General features: G+C 42.5%; 1 protein-coding gene across 2 annotated transcripts in view; it reads right to left on the minus strand.

Moving 5' to 3' along the window:
* Positions 1-24522, minus strand: part of schip1 (schwannomin interacting protein 1) — a 217200-nt gene that overhangs the window by 36456 nt on the left and 156222 nt on the right. Inside the window, exons 1-2 of one of the 2 annotated variants that reach the window (XM_006795313.3) lie at positions 6239-6772; positions 2648-3433 (exon numbers count right to left, since the gene is read on the minus strand). In XM_006795313.3, the coding sequence (XP_006795376.1) occupies positions 2648-3433; positions 6239-6247 (795 nt within the window). In that variant the 5' untranslated portion in view covers positions 6248-6772. Of the gene's footprint in view, positions 1-2647; positions 3434-6238; positions 6773-24522 lie in introns of those variants that run through there. The other variant, XM_006795311.2, reaches the window with a different exon arrangement.

The following is a 24522-nucleotide window of genomic DNA, read 5'->3' on the forward strand; positions in this document are numbered from 1 at the left end:
ATTATCATTCACCTTTCAGGAGTGCAGAGCTAAATGCAGGGTTAGAGGTTAGAGGTAATTTACCCCCGGTGTACTTGAGGTCCCTGCGGAGCCCTCTTAGCCACGTGCCTCCAGATTTAATTAGAATCAACTTTTGAAAAATCCACCAGGCCCCCCATCACCATGAATCCTCCGGACGCCACACCTGTAGCCCAAAGGCAGACGCTGAGATTACAGGAGCCAAAAGCCACACCCTAAGTAAACACACCTGCAACAACAAGACTTAATACAAAATAAAGTGGAAATAAAACAAAGTGCTCAATAACTGTAGCTTTTCATGGCATAGAACACAGTGCAGCCATCACATTTTCCATAAATCTACAGCTTAGTAGTAGCTAATACAACTATTCAGCTGTAATTTTCTACCAGGAAAGCAAAGACACTGAGAACTGAGCAGGATAAATTTGCAGAAAAGCCTTCTATGTGTCCAGTCTGGTGACACTTGAATGTTTTCCGCATTTATATATATATATATATATATATATATATATACATAAGCAAAACTCAGTTCTGTTACTACAGCACATTAACTAACCCAGTCTTCAGGCACAAAGTGACCGCTACAGATTATTAGCTCTGGACTTTACTGCGTCCCAGTCTTTTTCTGAAGGCTTAGATGCTTTTGAAGCTCAAGTGAAGCATGAATATCTCCATCCCACTGGACCTCCAGCGACATACCAGACAGACCCACCCCTGTGTGCACCAGCTGATGCACTGGTTCACTGGTGGGTTCTGCTTGACAGGACGACTAAATATTTAACAACATTTTAAAAGCACCAGTCTCTCTGTTCTTCCGAGTGTTGGCCAAGACCAGCAGGTTTCAGAATTAAGAGATCTGAACAATCCCAGACACAGAAATAAACCGAAGATATCTCTTGGGAGTGTCAAATTTGCACATGACTCCTTTTTTTTGCTTGCTAACAGAGTCTGGCCTTTACTGTATGTGGAAGCTTGGAGATACAATGAAAGATTAAGGGAACCAAACCATCAAATTATTATTAGTTTTTAATTAATGTGGTCAAATCTGATGGGCATAGTTCTGCAGAAATAGCAAAAGCAGAGTGGGATTGTCCAGGATATATTATTTTATATCTCCTGCCTTTTCCAGTGTTTCACTTCTGCTCCCTGCTCTGGTGGGATTACAACACTAATTCCAATTTCTTATCTAAAGCACTGAAATCTGAGGCCCGATTTTTCTCAGGCTTTTCCTGGAAAGATAGTTGGACGTTGTGTCACTATCATCATCAAGACCACTTGATCTCTTATCTACTACTCCGAGCCTCGATGCACTCATATCTAAGACACAAGCAAAGATCAAAATGTCTGAGGAGCATATGCATGATTTCATGTGCTTGTGCAGCTGCGTGGAGAAAGTAGTAGCTACATGTGGACACAGAGGCCCTCTTTTGAGAGATTTTCCTCCACCCGGGTCAATTAAATCACAGCCCACTGCCTGAGGGGATCGAGAGACAGGGAGAGAGAGGGAGCAGATTTTTCCCATTCTAAGGAGGTGATCTTCCACTTTAAGCTAGACAGCAGGTAATGAACATTGACACAAATGTGGCCCTGAACTGCCCGGTCCTCCTCCTGTCCTTTTACTCCCTCTTTCCTTCCGCTCATCCCCCACTTCTCCCGCTGCATTCCTGACATGCCTCAGGGAGACAGAGAGGGCCTCCAGGAGAGACAAACAAAGACGCACAACACACACGACACACTCACAATAGCACTAGGTTGCAGCCATTATGTGTGCGCATCGGGGGAAAAGGCCTTGGTGCTTGCACATCAATAGAGAACACCAATCCAGCCTTTTCATTTGCCCTCACTTAGTTTTACTCTGTGACAACTGGCGATGGAGCTCTAGCAGCTCTAAACAATTTTCTCCCACTCCCACCCTAAATATTTTAAAGTTACACCCTTTTGGACCCATAAACTGACAACAAACCATGAAGCTCTGGCTGAGACTGTGATTTAAACTGAGTAATGCAATAAATTAGTAAGTGAATCATGACAGCCTCTCCTGCTGGTGCTGCTGGTGAGGCATGAAAGGCCTACGGCACCTCTCTGCTTAATGTCAATGCAACACTGACCTCTTCTGGTAGAAGCACTACATGGCCACAACTTGTTTTTTTTTTTTAGAACTTGTAGAAATTAGGTTAGACAGATGTAACTCTCTAAGGTCAGCAACAAATCGTTGTTACAATGCTGTCAGGACTCATCAGTATGAACTCTTAGTCGTAGATCTATAGTTTTAAAGTTGTCTCAGCTAAATCTGTGTACTTCCTGGACATCCAGTTGAATCTGAAGTAAGATGAATTGAAACCCTGTTGCTTTGCTGCCCCACTTCATTTCCTTCCAGCTGTACAGACTTCCATAATGGATAGGAGTTGGGCCACATAGCTTAGCGCTACATTATCTTACTAATCTCTCGACCTTCCTCCAGCTAACCTGACCTCATGTTTCCTGGGTCCGTCTGACACAGATAACTGCTGGATTACAGCTGCCCATCGGTGCACTATGTTTGAGGACCTCTGACACACATAGATAAAAGCGGATAAAATCTTAACTCCCAAAAATAACATACAAAAAAGAAGAATCCTTGCACACTCACTGAGGTGTAGTTGGTCTTGCCCATGTTGTGGTTCTGGTTTTGGTTGAGGTTATGGTTCTCCTGCTCTCTGCACTGCAGCCCAGCCAGGTGTCTCTCCAGGGCTGCCCAGTCCATGGTGGGCAGAGGCTCTTCTTCTACCCCTTCCTCTTCTCTGTATCCTCGCATTATCCCCGCAGTCCCCACACTTCCTCCTCCTCCACCTCCTCCACCACTGCCTCCGCCACTGCTGCGACTCCCCCTGCCTTGACTGGTGCTCCGGTGGCTGGACTTAGGAGTCCCCGTGCCTGCCTGCGGTGTGCCAGGAGATTGGGGTTGGTTGTTCCTAGGCAAAATCAGATTGCCGTTTTGCTTCAGTTCATCGGGGACGGCTGCGGATGACGTGGCGGTGCGTCCGCTGGGGGCCGGTAAGGGCGGGATGGTCTTGACATCCTGGAATTCTTCAGCAAGGCTGCGACTGTTCACTGTCTTCCTGTAGCCTTCACCAGCACTGTCAGCACTCACAATGCCTTCTCTGCCGTCCCCCTCACCAGAGGGCTGTGGAGAGGTATAGTCCTCTCCATACTCACTCTCCCACTCTTCTATCACCTTCTTCTTATACTCTTGGTAGTCCTCATCTTCCTCATAGTCCTCTAAGGTAACCAGGTCCAGAGAGGGGGAGGATTTGTAGTCCTCTAAAGTAGCCAGGTCAAGAGAAGGGGAGCAAGGTGTGACCTTGTTGGAGTTGGACTCTGAGCTGGAGCGACTGGATGCGTCACTCCCCAGGTCCATGCCATCCTCCCGATAATCCTGTAATGAAAAAAGAAGAGACAAAGAAAGAGATTTAGGACTGGGGAGACAGTACCCTAAAGAAAAATGTGGTACAGGGAACATGGGCCATATTGTTGGTCTGACAGAATCAGCAAAATGACATAAAAAAAGAAGGCGGCAAAAAGAATTTAGGGAAGTGTGTAGACTTAGATTAGTCACACCGGTATTGTGGTTTGAGTCGGGCAACCACAAAAACTTCCTGTCCTGCAGGGAACTTCCTTTCTGCACAACATTTTGCAGTCACTGTCTCTTTTGTACTTGTTTTCCTCTCGCCTTAAATTCGCAGTGCTCTGGACTCTCCTACTCTTGCTTGTTTGCCTAACAGATAATCCCATTCCTTTTACATTCCTGTACATTGTTAAATGTGTATGCGTTCAATGGCTTGACACACACAGACACAGCGAAGGCAGAGTCTGTGCGGCCAGAGATGTCAGAATAATAAATGCTGCCATTCCCTCCTACGTCTGCCAAGCTCCACAGGGACAAAACAGTGAGGAGCTGAGAGTGAGTGACAACGACATGTCAGTACACAACACACCAAACTGTGACACGAACAGATGAGTCTGGAGCGGATCTCTAACCTTGACTGCGATGCTCCCGCAGCGCCCCAATCTCCACCTGACTGATTAGTTCCCAGCTAATGAAAACGTTGACGGTGTTTACAGCCATCCACAAATCTCAACTTGACCTGAGCCTTCTCTCACAGAGTTAGTCTTGTCTCTAAAGGAGCACATTATCATGGAGCCTCAACACTTTTAAAGCATAATGAAAAGCAAAGTGCACCAAAATCTCTCCCAGGGCAAAGAGAAATTAACGACACATTCCTACGCGACCGCATTATGAGCTGAAATTAATTATGAAGATTGCTGATTACTGGTTTAGACCACAAGGACTTGCAGTAGTTTTGCCTCTTGCAGAAGACTAATGAGAGAGAAATGTTAACACAGTATTATCTTAATAACAAAAAGCTTTCTTGAGACATGGCCACTGGATCACACCTGTGCAGACACCAGGCATCACAACAGGATGCAGAAAATATCTACACTGGGGGGGTGGGGGGGATGTGACTCAGCATCTTAGAGACTAGATATAAAAAGTGCTGATGTGGTGTAGAAAAATAAAGCCTCCCTCCGCTGAGGACGTTGCATTTCTGCGTGAAATACTAACAGGTCAAAGAGAATAGGAGAGGAGCTGCTGCAGGGATGCTGTCTGCACCAGATACACGAGTGGGGACACAAAAGATACGATTTTTGTCATGAAGCACAGCAGGTGGTTCTTACCTAGTTAGAGCAATGTTATGAAAGAAAACTTTGGTTGTATAGTGCATAGCCACTGAGGTGTTGAGACCTTCAGTTTGACTGGAAGGAGAGCAAATTTAGTATTAATTCCCTGCGTGATGAACAAGTTCAGCACAAGAAGGTCTCATTAGTTTAATTTCCCAGACAGTAACAACATGTAACATCCCATAATCAGTTTCCTGGCATGAAAAGCTCCAGGAGCTTCTTTGTGTTTACAAATGAAGGGGGAGGACTTAAGGGCGCGACACTATACCTGCGCTCTTGTGGGCTAATGCTATAGTAATTGATTAGAGCCGTTTTTAGCAGCCCAGTGCGCCATCCGTCACTGTTATGAGATTGTAAAACACAGTGTAACATTTAGGCTTGGAAATGTAGCAAGGCTATTGGTATTTTCGGATTCGTGATCAGTTTATCAGGAGCTTACAGAAGACAACAACCTTACCGGCTTGCTCATGAAAAGCCTCACCAGGCTTTCATTTTGGTTTCGCCACCCTTTATAAGTAAAGAAATAGATTCAAGAACTGGGTGGGCTTTCCTCTCCAGCGTGGAAAGACCGCTAAGCAGAAGCAGAGTAGCCTATATCCAAGCTACGATCGCGTTTCAAAATCTCAGTCACCAATCCTTCTCTTCAAGTGTTAATTCTCATTTCCTGTAGCCTCCAAACACCGCCGGGTGTCTGCGCGTTAACGCGTCGATACACGACGGTCACGAGAGCCCGATTAAAAATAATTTAATCATGTAAAGTATTTAGAGAAAATATAATAGAGAAAGAGGCGGAAGGCGCTGTATGAGGGCAGGCTGGGGCTGCTAAAGCTGATCCGCCGTGGGATTAAGCGAGCGCAGGCAGACTATAGGCTGGATTCGGCCAACAAAATACGGGAATACATGCAAATTGACAGCTGCACCTATTCCCCTCCATCCCGCAGCAGCCGGGCGGGCGTTTGGGTGTTCGGGGTGGGTGTGGGGGCTGGCCTTTTAATTTATGCCAAAGACTACTCTCACAACTCTGTCGGTCGTCCCCTAGGTTTCCAAAGGGGCATCATCGCATACGCCCAGTCTTTTGCGTGCGTCGAGCTCAGTCCAAGTGACATTTCTCCACGCGTGGCAGCCGCACGATTACATCTGGCAACATATAGTTTATTGAAACAGAAACACCGACTGGAACAAGACAGCACTCACGTCATAAGAAATAAATAAATAAAGGCAACCCGCATGTGTTTCTTCAATTTGCACAGTCATTCATAGGCTACTCATATGATGTAATGTTCCCAAAAAAGTCCCAGGAGGAACCCGATGCCCCCGGCAACAGCGGTGACAGAAACGCCCAGATATCACACAATCACACCGCGGATGTCATCCGCTACTGTGACCAAGCTGACCCCTACTCAGTACCACATAATCGGTCAATATTAAAGCCGAAGCCGGGAGATGAGCTAAAAGTAGCCTCGATGCAACATCACTGCCATTTAAACGAATCCATACTCACTGTCATCATCTTTGCAGCTTCCCTTCCACGTCTCAAGACATGGTAAAGTGTAAAATCCCAGCTGTTAGACAACGGCGACGGTGCTGACTCGCTTTACAGCAGCTTTATTCTAAGGGCGGGTGGCGGTGGGGCTGGTTTCGCTGGAGAAATTACAGACAGCCGGCGGATAATTCAGTACAGTCATCGCAACTGAGTGTGTAGTCTACCCACAGAAGAGAGAGCCGGAGTCTGAGACCTCACAGAAAATACAAACAATAACGCGGATGTCTTTAAATCCCAGCAGGTCAACGCTGCTTTCCCTCCTCTTCTTCCCGGCGCGCAGAGATGCCCAGCCGACAGTTTAGCCAGCGCTCTCTCGCTCCCACGTCAGCCGGGAAATAAATAGCCTCTGAGTAAAAGTGCGTCCCCTTACACTGTGGGTTTGCGCACGTTATAGAAATTCCACACAACCGGGCGGCGTTTATTGCCCAGTTATTACTCAGAAACAAGACTTAAAAACTAAGCGCACTACAAGCATGCCGCTGCTCCCCGACAGGCACAGATCTTATATTTGTGGAGACTCTCTCTCTCTCCCTCCCTATTTAAGTCTGTCGCAGCCTGCCACTCTGAGGAGTGACGACGGAAAAACACAACTAAAGCCCAACCTTCTGCACCCACTGACCTTGCAAATGGTCGTAAGAAAGAGAGTGAGCGAGATGGAGAGATATAAAAAAGAGAGGAAACTATCTAGGTGAATTATTAAACATACTTCTGGTGTTGTGAATATAGAATAGTTTCAGACTTGTTTTAGAGCCCTTATAAAACTCAAGGATATCAAGAACACCCCCCACACCCTGTTGTTACATCTTCTATTTGGCTTCAAACATTTACAGCAAAGACTGTCATTTTCATCTTACACTGAATTACCATTTTAATGGTACACCTAGTGCAATCCAATGCAACAGCCCGGCAATAAATCCAACCTCGTGAAGGTTATAACATTCAGTTTGTGTTGAGATCATGCCACACAGGGGAGTATTCAGGTGATTTACACTAAAGTCTGCATAGCCCCACAGCCAGAGAGCCACGCAAAACGTGTTTAAAAGGCCATTAAAGGTATAAGCAAAATCAAAACACACTGTAATAACAGCACTTTTACTGTAAAAATAAATACTTATTCAGCTACAGCACAAAGGGGCAAGTTGACTACCAAACACTTGATTGCATATGGCTATGCTGCACTACTGGAATCCTCAGGTAGGCTCACATCTATACAGCTTTTCCAAACAAGAGAAAATATTCAGTGAATGGCAGTTCTTTTGTTGGGGTCAGAGGTCAGAGAAGATGTGATAGGAAGGCAACAGTAACTCAACCATTCATTACAAGCAAAGTATGCAGGAGAGCATCCTCGAACACAGATGTGCAACTTTGAAGCAGATGGACAGCAGAAGACCACACCGAGTCCAACTCCGCTCAGTTAAGAACAGGAAACTGAGGCTTTGATTCATATCGGCTCAACAAAATTAGACAGTAGAAGATTGGAAAAATGTTGCCTGGTCTGATGAGACTCTGTACTGCAGCATGTAGATGGTTAGGTCAGAATTTGGCTTAAACAACATGGAAGCGTTGATCCATCCCGCTTTGTATCAACGGTTCGGGCTGCTAATGGTGACGAAATGCACATCCTGGGCTCCTAAGTACCAGCAGGATAACGTGCCATCTTAAACTGGTTTCTTGGACATGAAATTAAGTTCACTGCACTCAAATGGTCTCCACAGTCACTGGATCTCAGTCCAGTAGAGCACCTTTAGGATGTGGTGGAATGCAAGACTCACGTCATGGATGTAGAGCCAATAAATTTGCAGCAACTGTGTGAAGTTGTCATGTCAATATGGACCAAAATCTCAGAAGAATGTTTCCAGCACCTTGTTGAATATATGCCATGAAGAATTAAGGCATTGAATGTGTTTTGGGCTGTTGGATAGACAAAGAAAAAAAATCAGTGACAGCTCTATTTTCATGGGCAACGTTGTCCCATTTTCAAGAAAAAAATCATCAGTAATGAAAATAATTGTTACTTACAACTCTAAATTGCACTAAATCATATAATTAACGACATCAGTCAGATGGATGTAAGACAACTTTCCACTGTGATTGCAGCAGATGCTCAGTTCTTTTTCGGCATGTATTAATCTGTATTAATGTTTATTTCATTTTAATTGATTTATTTTTTTCCTTCGTAGGGACGGCTTTGATTGGATGAAATCACTAAACCAGTCAAATGAGTTGTCACACACACACACACACACACACACGCACACACACACACACACACACACACACACACACACACACACACACACACACACACACACACACACACACACACACACACACACACACACGTCAGCTGCGGTGTCAGAGCTGAAGAGGGGTTAACACCAACTTGGCATGATATCTCCATGTTGCATTCTGTTTCTTCTTGCAGCAGCTGGTAGTTTACATAGCATGAAATCGAGATCAAGCTAAATGTCAATGATAACCCAATCTCATCCACCGCAGGAGTAAAATGCAGTCCAAAGCTTTTGTATAATGAGTGTTTTGATTAGAGGCCGGTTCTGTGTCTCTCGAGTGGTAAGCCAAACATCTGAAAATATAAAAGCACTACAGCGATGATGTTGAGAATCTCTCAGTCCCTCACAGCTTTACCCTTTCTGCACGGCCGGCTGGGCTCTGCAGAGATTTGTAGTTTTTTTTGAAGGATGGGAGCTGTCTTCCGATATGGTGCGTTGCATATATAATAGTAGCATAAAGGAGTTCATCCATATAATAAGAGAGCAGTACTTCAAAGACCCCTGGCTGAGCCTGTCCTTACACTGCAGTAGGGACAGCACTAGTAGGGATCTCCCTAAAGAGGAGACAGCAGGAGTCCTGCCTATTGGTACCACTCCATTCCCCACTGCTGCTTTCAACTCTCTTATCAACCCTTCCACTCCACCCCTCTGCATTTCCTCCCTAATTCCCCAAACATTAATCGGTCATAGTCAAGTAAAACGAAGAGTTGTAGAGTTAACTCAGAGCCTGTAAGGCGGATAAACTGCTTTGGGGGGTTGGGGTTATCCTGTAGAGAATTTGAAGACTGTAAGTTCACATGTTCACCAGGCAATTAATTTATCATTAATTTGTCAACAGGAGGGCAGCATTGTTTAGGTCACTCTTGCACTCACGCAGGCACACACAGTTTGCTGTCTTTGAAGTTTCCATTCCTCTTTAGCGTCAAAGACTCTAAAAACAGTTTTGACATGGCATCCTACCCTTCAGTGGGTTGTTCCACAAAACAATAAAAGCAGCAACAAGCTCAGAGCCAGGAGGGCCAGATGAAGACGTCCACGATCTATCACATCAAAGCTCTGTGATGTATGTCCTCATCACACCTGGCAAAAAAAGATGCCTTTTTTTCTGTACTTTTGATTGAGGAGGTGGTCAAAGATAGTTCACCATGCAACACTTCCATTGCCTCAGATCATTCATTCCTCTCACTCTTGTTTTTCCCTCCTCTACTTTACTAAGAAGCAGAGGTGCGGTGCCTGTCAAACTGCCGGTCACCAGGCTTTACCAATCACCGAGGGGCAGGAAAACGTGGAAAAACAGCCCATTCTAGATCTACAGTATCTGGGAAAGCTTTGCTCTATCTGCCAGCCTACCAGTCCATCCGTAGCAGATATCTGGCAGGAATCACTGAAGGCCCATTACTGACAGAGAGATAAGGCTGGAGAAAAGAATGCCCCTCAGATAATACTGAAAAGTCAGGCAACATCTTCCTCTGCTTATATCTGTCTCACAGGCATTTAAAAAACAGGGAGCTCCTGACAGTCAGCGAGAAATTGAACCTGTCTCTGGCTTGTCAGGAACTCACTGACTCCAATGGAGAGACACCAAAAGTGACCTTGGAGGATTCTCTCTTCTCCCTCTCACTTCCTTCTTTTCGGGGACTGAGAAAGGGAGTTCACCCTGAAATAAAACTCTGATCGAGCCAGCTGACAGAAAATGAAGCATCAGAAACATGACTGTGGTACAACTGCAGATGGGAAATGTCCTGCCTGGTTATGAGTTACACGGGGCAAAAAGAGGCCAGACACTCAACACACAGTTCTTTCACAGTGTCATGTCTTTTTTAGGTGAAGAAGACGCAATCCTGGCTGTCATGAAATCTTTATACTTCACTGCATACCCTGTCCACACTTCTATTACCCACTTAAAGCTTGTGTGTCAAGAAGTTGTGCTCTTTACTACGGTGAGTACATATGCAGATTTCTACCGATACTTCGGGTTATGTTGTTACCTCCTCCTCAAAACTGTAACTATATAAAAACATTAGCAGCTCAGCTTAGGTTGCTAGTGGAAACTGTTGAAAACAAAGGCAACTTGAAGTAAGTAAGTGTAAGCAGTCTTCAGTAAAACACATCTAGCAAGGCCATTATTATTGCACAGCCTCTCTTCAAAACACACTGCTCTCTGTCACAGCGAATAAGTTGTGACATTTACACAGAAACTGTATAGCAGTATAAAATGATAACAATGAAAAAACATGTTATAAATAACTATAGCTCTATGAATAGTGACTCTGCATCACAAATAAATGAACAAATATGAGCAAAGTCACGTAGGAGAATATAATCAAACATGCAAGAACACAGCAAAAATTGTAAATGTTTAAGACTTCAATATTTCCAAACTGCTGCAGCTCCCCAAGAGTGTCTATTAACACATCCAAAGTAAAATGTTCTTCAGTGTTGGCGTCATTTGAGTGAGTTTATAAAATCAGCTCAACTTGTTAGAGATCTCATTACACTCAAATTCAATTTTTTGGTAACACCAGCAGTGATGAGTCTGTTTGTCAACTGCAGGAGGAAGGAAACAATGTGCAACACTCGTATGTAGCTGGGTGGATTCGTGGAAGCTGCCATTAACCCAACATCATAACAGCTTGACAATGCCGCACTATTTTCGAGACACTAAATTATAGGTTATCACTTAACAAGGCACGGGCAGACATATAATGACATACACTGCAAGCCTAACTCAAACCTTAACCAGCAGGTGAGCAGACCTTTAGTGGGCACACCCGCCAGAAGTCTGCTGGGCACTGCTCACATTGTTTTTAAAATGGTTTTGAAGTTAAAGAAGGAACCCCTGCAAAGCCTGAAATATTTTATTACTAAATTTGAACATGTTTGAAAAAGTGTTGAAATAACTCCACGAGCAGCTGCTGTAATACGATGACTGGGCAGCCTTTAAGCTCAAAGGAGCTTGGGTTTGAATCCATCCCAGACCAATTCCTGTATCATCCCTGTCTCTCTACTTTCGTGTCTCCTTTCGTCCATCTTATCCCCCCAAAAAATGAACTTTAATTCAACACTGGACACAATTTTCAATATAAACCTAAATATTGTGTCTAATGTAATAAAAAATCCATAATAAATTACAAAACACTGATGTGATGTGTTACTTTTGAGGCATACTCCTATTCAAATTACACTTCCATTCTGCAATATAAATAAAAAGGGTTTCAGACTAAATTGTCTGGAGAATCAGTTAAAAACCTATTAACGAAAGAAAACAACAAGACCAGAATATCTCCAGTAAACGCTAAATCTGATCATTCAAAATATAAGCATCACATTATTGTAAAAGTTATATAATAATATTATTTTTTCTTTACAGAACCTAAATTACAAAATGTATTAGGCAAGCAACAAAAGGAGCAGATAATAAAATAGCATGTATTCCATACATGCTAAATTACAATGAAGCGCTAAACTCTCCCGTGCAGTTCTAATACACCCCAAGTCATTAAAGGGTGAGTTATTTACACCGTTATTAATTTTAATACATCAAAAGCCTCTGAGTACATACATCTTTTTGCCACATTTCCTGCAACATGCACACAAAGTGCCACACAAAGCAGTTTGTGCCTTGAGACAGCAGCGGCAGGATGCAGACTGTGTGATGATGAATAGAGATGTCAGGTGGCAACAATAGAGGTTGGATCCGTAACTGGCCGACTGACCCGCTGTTCTAAATAGAATGGGTGGCCAAACCATTGAGCCTGGCCATCAATCTCCTTCCCAAACACAATGATGATTTACTCCATTCAAATTACTGAGAGACGGAAAGACTGAACGTATGTGTGTGTGTGTGTCTGTGAATTTCTGGGTGTTCTTTATTTCCCAGGAAACTATATGTAAGTGTGTGTATGTGTGCTGTGAGGCATAGCACTGCACTTCGTATTGTGTTTCTGAAATGGTGTTTACACAATCTGTCGAACCCCGATGCCCGTGTCTGACTGCAGCGCTAATACCTGACTGTAATATATTGATCTTCCCTCCTATACTGTATATCCAACCAACAATTTCACTTGCTAACGAAGTGTGAAATGAATTGTGAGAGCAACATCTTGTCCAACGTACATACAAGCACTAACAGCTATTAGATTCATTTAAATGGGAAGCACGTCAGGTTCCAGTCTGCAGTGTAGCATATGCAGTGTGGACAAACTGAGACCAAATTTGTTTAATCTAGCTTGGTTTATAGGATAAATGGCTCGCTCACAGTGGTAGGCAGTGTTTTGCACAGCTTAGCATTCATAAAGAAGCTTTAAATCCAAACTAGCAATTACAGAAAAGACCAGAATATGTGCATATGGCCATAACCATAAAGAGAGATTGGGTGGGAACTCAGACAGTGATAAATGTGAGGAAGGAAGAGCATATAGTGTTACAGAGGGGGAGGAGGAAGACAATTACAGAGATGTAGATGTTGAGGAAGATGAGAATGTCTCTAATGATAATCACTGGAGAAATCAGAATGATTACAGCCATGCTTGTGCTGATGAAAATGATAGTTTCTAACACCATAGTTATCAGTGAGAGGATGATCACGATAACAAACATGATTAATCAAAACCAATACGGTTGGCATACATCTAAACAGCTACAAAGTAAAACTAGAAGCCTGCTAAATCTAGTCAAAGATCGTTATGCTGCAGGGAAGCAAATTTCAGACGTAACCTCCCCAGGGGGACTGCGACCAGCAGAGTTGGAAAAAGTCATCCAAGTCATTAATGAAGTTATGACCATAGTCACCGCTGTGGCGAAAGATCTTAATCTCTTGCAAGAGTCGAGGACCGAGACCTGCTCCCGACCTATTTAGTTGACGGCGCACTAATGCTAATTAGAGTGAAAGAAGCAAAGGTTTGTAATCTGATCAATTAGCTCAGCCTGGGGAGGCGTCCTGTGGGGCCGTGGAAAGAATCGGGCTCAGGACTGTGGAGAACATTTTCCTGAAGAGACTTGAAGGTTTGCATGACGGTCCTAATGCTCTCACTCCTCTTTACTTTTCCCAAAACCACATTCAGCTCTCTTCTTCTCTTTCTGCAACATGGCAGAAAACATCCACGACAATTTAAGAGTCAGATTATAGTGACAGAGACTCTGAAACTATGTCAGGTCCCAATCCTCAGTCTCTTTCACTCACTCGCTCTCTGATGCCGCCTGGCACCCCTACTCTGTGGTTTCTGCGCCCTGTCAGCAATACAGCCAGACAGAGATATGCATCCACACTGCCCTGTGCCCATCTCCACGCTGTGCTGTGCGCATATGTCCACACAATTTACTGCCCACACCAAATTCAATCACTTCTCTGGTGTTTTGTGCAGGCCTCGCACCTGCTGTTCCCAACCTCCTCTCATAAACGAATAAACATCCAGAGATTGGAGAGGAGGAGAGAGGAGAGGCAGCGGGAGGTGATTTAAGGAGCAAATTAAACTAGGAAGGACTGAACGAGCTGGAAAAAAGAAAGGAAATAGGTTGATGGGTGATATGACAAAAGGAGGCTATTCTATTCTTTGCAGTGAATCTTTTTCACCCAGTCGAAAACAGGCCATGTATTTCACACTAGTCTGCAGGTTTTAGAACCAGTCTGGCACTAAAATGAGCACTGATGACCTTCAGCTTATACACTTTGAATGCATACGTATATAGCCAGCCAAAGTGTTCTTAAGGTCAGCTATACTTAATTAGAAAGTTGCAGTAATACACGAATGGTACACTGTCTGAATTGGTTATTGATGTCTCCCAGACTCATTCGTAACAACAGAAAAATACCACAACTAATAGTAAACGTATATATCACTGTTATAAGATATATAAGAACCAAAGGAAGGCAGAATTGGGGATCCAATGACACAGGCCCAGTTCTGTTTGTATACTACTTGACAGAGGCAGTAACTGGCAGAGCTGCAATCACTGATTGAAATGAAATACACTGTATCAGCGTGAGATGTGCCTTCATGACAAAGAAGAAGAACAGCAGCTGTAGCGTCCTTGCTATACTGTCCTGTCTTGATGTGGCAGCAGGTGGCTCTGGGATTTCAATACATCTGACAGGTCGCGGATGTTACTTACTCAGTGTCTAGTATTATCTTCAGAGCTTTAAACTTTAAAGGTTCAAATGTATGGGTAAACATTGTGTTTTTAACATTTGCGAAACCTTCAGCGAGACCAAATGCAACCCATTTTATCTGGCATGACAGATCAATTATCACCCAGACATTTACATTAGTTTAAAGTACCCTCTATAAAAGCAGTATTTCTGAAATGTTTTTCAACAACAAAAATAAGAAAAATTATGCATTTTAAAATTTTAGACAAAATAAAAGTTGACACAATAGTGTCAACAAACACACGAACTTGTTTTTTCTGCATAAATCATATTCGTTTAACCCGGTTCTGTCTAAAATGTATACCAGAGTCCATCCACACGCAAATTCCAAGAATCCTTGTGGTAATTAAAGCAGGTAATTAAGTACTTTGTCTAAACCCCAAAGTTCACAAATTAATGACACACTACATGACTCTAAAATTTTATCAGTATCTTAAGACAAAAATCTGTGCTTGAGTGCTAATTGCCTCTCAGCAGTCCTTTAAACACGGATTCCCTTTTTCTCTTTTTTGATTTTAGTCCAAAAAGGACGTTTTTAGACAAATATATAATTTTTGTAGTTTTGCCTCTGCACATCACCACACTGATCAAGTGGGATACGATTAAAGTGGAGACTTTCAGCAGTCCTTGTTTTGCATATATCATTTTCCAAGGTTCAAAAGTAATCAGATAATTAACTGATGAGCAATTAACTGATAAATTAAGTAGATAAACGATCTAGAGTTAATGCCAAGCGTTGAGCTTGAAGTTTTGGACTTTTCACGGGAACTCTCTGTATGAGGACCAAAGAGATATTGATGCAAGTGATGGAGGCCATCACTGAAAAAAAATAAACTTCTGGAGAAACAGCAAAAAATGAAGCAGACAGATTTAGAATCGTTCTTAAAAAGAAGGAAAACACTGATCAGCAGAAGAGTGAGTGAGTGATAGCAGAATTATTCCCACCGTTAAATGAAACAACTTCACAATATCCAATCAAATGAGCAGTCTTGAGGAGGTAGGCGAAGACTACAGTCAAGAGACACCTTTATTGATGTAAATACAGAGGGTTGCAAGGTGCAAACCACTGGTTACACTAAAGAATAAGAGGTCAGATTAGACTCTGCCAGAAAATATCTGAACGAGCCTGCACATTACTGGAAAATAATTCTTTAGACAGAAACCAATATGATCTTGTGCCAGAAGGATGGACAGAGAAAAGTGCAGCAAAGGAGAGAAACGGCTCATGATCCAAAGCCTTCCACATTATCTGTCAAAACTGGTGAAGGCAGCATTATAGCATGAGCATGTATAGGTGCTTTTGGAACTGGGTCAGTAGTAATTACTGATGAGGTGATTGCTGATAGAAGAAGCAGGATGAATTGTGAAGTGTACAGGACTATACTCACTGATGAGACTCAACCAAACGTGCTTCAGACATGGATAATGACCCAAAGCAGAGTGTAAAAGCAACCCAAGAGTTTCTCAAGGCAAAGATGTGATATTCTTCAATGGCCAAGACTGTCACCTGATCTAAGCTCAACAGAGGGTGTTTTTCAGTTACCCACAGGCAATTCCAAGACTAACAAACAAGCAGCAACCAAAGGTAGCAATCAGTGACTGCTCATTTAAGCATTAAAAACAATCCTGATATGTTAGCTAGTCCAGTTACTTCTGAGCCTCTGAAAATGGGAGGCTAGGTATAAAAATAACTTTATTTCCTCAACAGTCTGTTCCATTTTTTTTTTTATTAAACTCCTAGAATGAAGCTGAAAGTCTGCACTTAAAGCAGACCTTGAATGTTTGATTTGAAACCCACTGTTGCGGTGTATCAGTGTTCAAATACTGTGTATCGGGTAAAACCAAAAGCAGTCTTTACATTTAACTATCAGCCTCTTCAACAGACAAGCTGCAATCTTGGGCCTCTTTGTTTATTACCGTAATTACAGAGAACAGCCATGTGTTTCCCAGTGACTCGGATGGTTAAGTATTATTCTGATGGATATGCTGCAGGGCATCATGCCTTTCATACTTTTTTTTTTTTACATATTAATAGTTTGTGTCCTTAAAAGTCTTCTTCAAGTTGTTGTAGGAGAACATTGGCATTTGGACGATACAAATCCCGATACTCATTTTCAATAACATTCCTAACTGGACTTCATTTCCATCTTCTAAGTCTCGTAATTGCAGTGACGTCTAGCTTTGATAAAGGGGATTGGTTTAATTTTTCTCTTATCATGTCTTGCCAAAATTTAATTGATTTTTGTTTAATATATTATTTTTGTTTGGGGAGCATTGCTTCTGTGTATATTCTTTCACTTAATAGCTTATCTCATTATTTTTCCAAATTCCTAAAAGCATGCAAATCAAAATGATTACCCTTAGCCTATTAGTGTGCACAAACTCATTTATGTCTTCCCTGCTCCTTCTCCCCCAAAGCAGCATTAGATATCCATGTAATGGCTCTCTAATGATTGGTTTTCGTCCCGTGAAGGATAATGGGGTCAAATTTCCCTTCAATATTTTAATCTAAAATTTCACCACAGTTAACGGTAACTTAGTTTGTCTTTATGTTATAAATGCTATGAGAGCTTCCTTAAACTGCACTTTTGAAGATCTTTAACACATTATTTTTCTTATAATCTAATCTTAGTTTCAGAAATTTGAAAAGTCAATATCTCCCCTGAAATACATCTGTGCTGTCCATTATTCAGCATCTGTGAATGGATGTATTTTGACATTTTTAAAAACGGTAGTCAGCAGGCTTTTTTGATTTAATAACCTTTCCTCCCCACAGGAGATCATAGACTTTCACAAAAAGGAGAGTATTGCACAGCTAATGGTCCATATCATCACTCCACACTTACTGTACAGCGTTTATGGTAAATGGATTGCATTTATATAGCACTTTTCTTGTCTTACTGACCAATCAAACCACTTAGCACTACAAGTCACTTATCGAACTGACAGCTGCAGTTTCACTTCTTTCATGTCTTTAGCACAAACATGTGGATCATCAAGGATGAGATTTCTAAACTGGAGCTGTTAGAGCCTCTGGTGCTGCTGGCCAACAGGGTACCATTGCAAACTGATATAGAGGGGTTAATGTTAGGCAGGGTTAGGGTAAGGCCACTGCTGGCTGAAGATGAAGCAAGAGGATGTGATGTGATTAAGGCATGTGATGAAGCAGTGAGATAGGAGGAAAGGCATGAGTGTGGAAGTGAGTGTAGGGACTTTAACCCTTTATTGACCAAGAGTTATACAGGCCTAATGGACTTATTTTGTAAACGTAAAATTACAAATTACTTTCAGGAACCATTTGAATTTTCTCAAAATGGTTATGAAGAATTTGTAATACGAAGCGCACATGGTAAAATCTAGGTGGAACTGACTTCTTCTGTCTGTGTTCAGAGAGCAGTACCTCGACACACCAAATATCCCTGTATAGAGGTTAAATGTTGAGACATGATGATGGCTGATATGATGGAGAGAAGGAAGGTCGATACGTGCAGAAGACCACTTGGAAGGGAAGCAACGCCGGGAGCATTGGAGATGGATCCAAACTATTCTATCACTGTGTAGAGAAAGAGAAATGAAGAAAAGGTCATCTTTAAGCAAGAGTATGTAAGAGTAAGAGTATATTGTGGAGGTGAAAAAAGCATGTGTGTGTATGCCCCACACTGTAAGTTGGATGGGGTATACATATTAAATAAGGTGGATGCGTATGCTCCATCAGTCTGAAGAGAAAGTAACATTCTGAAGTAAGCTGGATGAAATGGTAAAGTGTCCGCAGGGAGGTTAGGATGGTGATTGCAGCAGACTTCAGTGGACATGCAGGTGAACGGAACAGAGAAAAGGACAGATGGTTGCAGACGTTGCAAAGAGAGCGTTGGTGTGACAGAGGGTGTGATGGATTCAGCTGATCTGCTGTGGTGACCCCTAAATGGACCAGCTGACAAAAAGCAGTATCGTGTTTGCATCACAACGACTCCTGTAAAATCTAACAGAACCTAACAGATAATTTAATTGCAAAATACTCACACACAGAATATGCCTTAAGAAAGTAGCCTAATGATACAGTAATTGAGATGACAGCGAGGAAATGAGATCAGATTATAGTAGTTTAAATTATAATGGACTTCTCTTTGAAGTGGATTACATAATACAACAGCGATGATTAGAGCTAATCCACGACCACGGTGCACGGATAATGGAAGAATCAGTGAATGGATTGCCAGAAAACTACCAGAAAACTGTGGTTTGGTTGCTGTAATATCTGTCATTTGTTAATAAAGCCAATCTGAGGAGATTGGGTTAAAAAAGAACAGATGTCCACAAACCTCTGGTCATCTTAGTTTTGCTATTAACTAACAGCAGGGGAACTAGTAGGGCAGATAATCATAGGACTGCTTTCCATGAGCAGAATTCCTCTGTTCGTGATTTCAGTGATGCTATGACATGTATTTCATTCGGTTAAAATACATTCATCAAATACGCCTGCAGAAGAAGAAGAAGAAGAAGAAGTTACTTCAAGGTTTGAACATTTTCTCCACATAAAAGTCATTAAGTACGCAGGGTTAGTCCAACCTGAACCACTGAAAGAGCCATAATGGTAGCCCGCCACTCCAGCAGAGAGGTATGCCCTGTTAGAGGCACTGCCAAAAGCCGCACCTCAGCCATTTGGCAGAGAATACACCACAAGGAGGGCCTTATCACAATGAGCACTCCCTGGTAAAACTACTCCCTTTCATTTGTCACATTCTTCCTTCATCAATGAAGCACTCGTGTCTTTTTTTCATCTTCCATGGCCTCATTCCTTTCTCTTTCTGCTCTTTTGTATTCGACATTCACCATCTCTTCATCTCTCCCCTCCAGACTCTCTGTGCGATCACTGATGCTCTATGCACCATCAGATGCTGCTGAAGAGGTTGGGAGGGTAAATGGGCATGAGGGCATCAAGCCCACAGCTCCCTGGCAGAGAGAGTGCAAGCAGTAGGGCATCATCAGCAGAATATCGAGAAAACTACCCTGACAGAAGGAATCAGACAGCAAATGGACCTTGCGATAGAGCGTGTTGAATCATTCAAAAGCTACGCAACAGGATACGACATACGGAGCTGATAGGTGAACGATGTGCATGCGCTCGTGTTTGTGTATGTGCGTTACTTTGCAGCTGTTTACTGTACTGTACACAATACTATCCAGCTAAGGAAAATGATTATAAGCAATGCGGAAGAGCTTCTGATCTGCAGCATATTCTGACTGTTTTAATTTACAGGAAAGGGGGTCACTGGGAGTTTACGAGAGACAGGTCTGTACAGTGTCAGAAGGATCGAGGATAAAGGCTTTAAACTGCATGTTCATTTACATTTGAAAGCATTTGCTGTACATCAGTGAATAAACAGAATTCTGTTTTTGTACGTGTGTGTTATGTAGGAGGGTGAGATGAGGTAGGAGGTAAAGACAGCACAAGCCTGTGTTCGTTTTATGTAAACATGCTGCAATTTTAATGGATGCTAAGGTCCTTAGCAGGCTCCCCTATGAGAAGCGACAGGGATGCAGGAGAGGGAAGGAGGGAGGATGGGGAAGGCTTTCAGACCACTTTGCTCTTTTGAATCTGTCAATTTTGCCCCGCTTTTCCCACCCTGACTCTCGCCTCATCTTCCCATCTCCTTTCACCTTAGGTGTAGTCATGCATGTTATCACTAAACTGGCAGCAGTGGGAGGCTACAGAGGAATTCTTATGCCCGAAACGCTCCCCTGGTGGCATCCAGCCCTCCACCTCTCCATCTCCATTTTTACTGCCATTGCTCCACAGCTGTCCTCCTCTCTCACTACTGTAACCATTATACCATTATCTGTTCCCTCGATCCAATATATGTGCGTGCCATGACCTCACCTCACCTCTCCTCTCCTCTCCTCTCCTCTCCTCTCCTCTCCTCTCCTCTCCCCTCCTCCATAGTGACATAGTGTCATAGCTATGTCTCTGAGCTGGAAACCCCCCGATAAGCAGAGCGGACATCAAACAGGTGTGACAGGTTTGTATGTCTCCCACCACCAGCAGCCTCCTCCTCTTAGCGGAACCAAAAGGCTGCAACTAAATCCGCAATTCTGCAACCTTCCCCTCCCCCTAGTTCATGTGCCACTCGGGGCTAGTCACCCAATGGTCCTGTAGTGAAAATGATGCAACCTTGAACTGCCATGCTGCAGTTATTACCCTCAGACAGGTAACCACAATCCAGTAGTCATGGGCATGCCACCATCATGTACTAAGAAATACCACTGAGTGAGCTCCAGCAAACAGACTGCAGTACAAACAAAGTTTTAGTGGCTTATGCCACTGAAGTGAGTGCTTCTCAGCTTTGCTTATAAGCACATCAATACAGTAAGTGCAAATGGTTTTAGAAAAGTGGCATACCAATTTCTCTCAGCACGTGGTAATCATTGATTATCCTCTCAGTTAGTCATATTATTTGTTTCAAACCTGCAAAATCAAACTGTGCTTTTTCTGAACCCACCTGTTGTTATGGGAATCGACCAAATAACCTGAGTGGAAATATCTTGCAGGCCTTAGATCATATGTAAGGGTTTAAAAGCATTTGTGAATACCAGATACTGTACTTTAACAAAATTGTACATCAGTCTTAAGCAGTGGGAACTTTGTAGTTCTCTCACATAACAAAAACACATTTTCTCCTATTTAACCTCGTAAACTCTATAACTTCAGAAATATGTTTTATTTGCTCAGCTTCTGATATGACTGCTGCAATGCAGTGGCAGTGGCTGAGATTTTATCTATGGTTATAAAGATGTAAAAAGCATATTTGAAAAAACCTACCAGCAATGCCTTGGTCAGTGAATAATTAGCTAATATTCATGAACGGCTTTGATCCATCACCATGCCTTCATGATGCTCCACTTTTTCTTTTCATCTATAAAGGCTTCCACGGAACGAGACTGGAAGATCTGTGATTCCTACTAGCAACAAGGAGAAACAAACAGGTGAGAAGAGTAAACAAAATATTCAACACTTTTTTGTAAAAGCATTGTTTTTCTTTTATTTTATCTTTTCTCGTTTCTCACCTTTTGTGTTTATTTGTAGGTTATGTGGAAACAAAAAAAGATCAACACAAAAGAGTAATGCAAATTTGCTTGAGTATCTTTGTGTGTGCTTTGTATTTGGAGATTACAGAAGGGTTAACTAAAAGAGACTGCATATAAATAACATGCCTCATTGATTTGCTGTCTTTTTAATATATGTATATATTGTGGTCCACACACTCACACAAGCCCTTCTGCACAATGCCACACAAAAAAGAGTAACAATCTAATAGAAGCTGAACATCTTATGACACATAATCTTGAAAGTATAGCATTAGATTGAGTAACATGTAAAGAAGCAGGGAAAAAAGCAGAAACTTCTTTCCTCCTTCCTATTCTCCGCTGATGTTGTAAACCTCTGAAACACACACACACACACACACACACACACACACACACACACACACATATATGTATATATATATATATATATATATATATATATATGTGTATATATATATATGTGTGTGTGTGTGTGTGTGTGTGTGTGTGTGTATATATATATATGTGTATATATATATATACACACACACACACACACACACACACACACACACACATATATATATATATAAAACAACACCCAGCTTGCCCCTGTGGGCGGTTAACCTTCAAGCTCGGGTCCTCTACCAGAGGCCTGGGAGCTTGAGGGTACTGCGCAGTATCTTAGCTGTTCCCAGGACTGCGCTCTTCTGGACAGAGATCTCCGATGTTATTCCCGGGATCTGCTGGAGCCACTCGCCTAGCTTGGGAGTCACCGCACCTAGTGCTCCGATTACCACGGGGACCACCGTTACCTTCACCCTCCACATCCTCTCGAGCTCTTCTCTGAGCCCTTGGTATTTCTCCAGCTTCTCGTGTTCCTTCTTCCTGATGTTGCTGTCATTGGGAACCGCTACATCAATCACTACGGCCGTCTTCTTCTGTTTGTCTACCACCACTATGTCCGGTTGGTTAGCCACCACCATTTTGTTCGTCTGTATCTGGAAGTCCCACAGGATATTAGCTCGGTCATTCTCCACCACCCTTGGGGGCATCTCCCATTTTGACCTCGGGACTTCCAGGTTATACTCGGCACAGATGTTCCTGTATACTATGCCGACCACTTGGTTATGGCGTGCCATGTATGCCTTGCCTGCTAGCATCTTGCACCCTGCTGCTAATCATGGCAGCACAAGATATATACACACACACACACACACACACACACACACACACACACATATATATATACATATATGTGTGTGTGTGTGTGTGTGTGTGTGTGTGTGTGTGTGTGTGTTTCAGAGGTTTACAACATCAGCGAGGAATAGGAAGGAGGAAAGAAGTACGTTTTGAATAACCTCCAGCATCCCGGTGCAGTGTGGAACAAGGTGAGGTCATCTCTGGGGGGAGCTGAGGCTGAATTCTAATCACAACAATAAGGTCAACAGAGTAATCCCTGTCCGCTGAAATGTCACTGTTTCCCTGCTCCGACACGGCTCCCCATGCACAGCATCACAACAACCAGCTATCGATCACATACTAATTAGAAATGCTGTATGCTGTATAGGATACATGGGACACACAAGTGTTCACAAAGCTGCACACACACAGGCACACTTACAGTGGGGGAAGTAATTATTTCAGAGCTAATGACTTGCTGCAGATATTTAAGACTGAGAATATTTATTTTCTGTTTAAACTACAGTAATACATCCTATTGTACAAAATTATATGTTTGTAGTGGATGTGATGTGTGGATGTGCCTGAAAAACAGGCCTGAGTTCATTAATTTAAAAAAGTATATTAAAGTATACAGTGGGGGAAATAATTATTTTGATCCTCTGCTGAATTTGTTAGTTCGCTTACTTGCAAAGAAATGAACAGTCTCTAATTTTTATGGTAGTTTCATTTTATTGGAGAGAGGCAGGATACCATTATTATTATTTGCATGTCACTGAGTGAAAAGAGCATTTGAGACAGAAAATGTGGCTCTAACAGACTGGCTGAGTGCCCATGTGGCACATAGATTACATGCAATCAATCAGTCAGTTACGCCTGATACTTCTGATTTTAACTTGTTGAGACTAAGTTGACTATCATACAAGTTGTACAGACATTCTCCTGGGACTGAAACCTGGGTGTGTAATGTCAACCTGAACTGGGCATAGCCTCTCAGAAAGAAGGAGTGGGGCACAGAGATGAAGATGAACAAAATAGCATCGCACACATGGACAAAATGCTGAAAGAAGTAATAGGAAAGAAAATCCAGATGCACAGTATGTTATGTGGATTAGTGATGCGCCAGGGAAAGATTAGAGTGTGACTAACTAACTCACTGCACTGAGAAACTGGGATTATACATTTTCAACAGACTAATTAGGCTTAGAATGTGACAACAGTGCAAACTGCTGACCTCAGCTCGATGGAAACTTTTAGTCCTAAAGAGTAGAGCATGTGTAGTGTGTACTTGCTTTTCTATACATGTACTGTGGAAAGATATTATACCGTAAAAGTAGATTATATGAATAAATCTTTTGTTAAGTGGGTGGAAACGTCAGTTTCAAAAGTATTATCCTAAAATATTAACTTAATGTTTTCTTTAATGTTTCCAGGTACAGACACACAGGAATCTCCTGGTAATCAAATTCACAAATGTAGTGACTGGTGTAATCTTATAATAACCGTTCAGTCAAGGTCTGGGATTACTTAGTACACCTGTTCAATTTCTTGGTAATGCA

The sequence above is a fragment of the Neolamprologus brichardi genome, chromosome 14 (assembly GCF_056152115.1).
Source record: "Neolamprologus brichardi isolate AB-2024 chromosome 14, ASM5615211v1, whole genome shotgun sequence".
NCBI classification, from domain to species: domain Eukaryota; kingdom Metazoa; phylum Chordata; class Actinopteri; order Cichliformes; family Cichlidae; genus Neolamprologus; species Neolamprologus brichardi.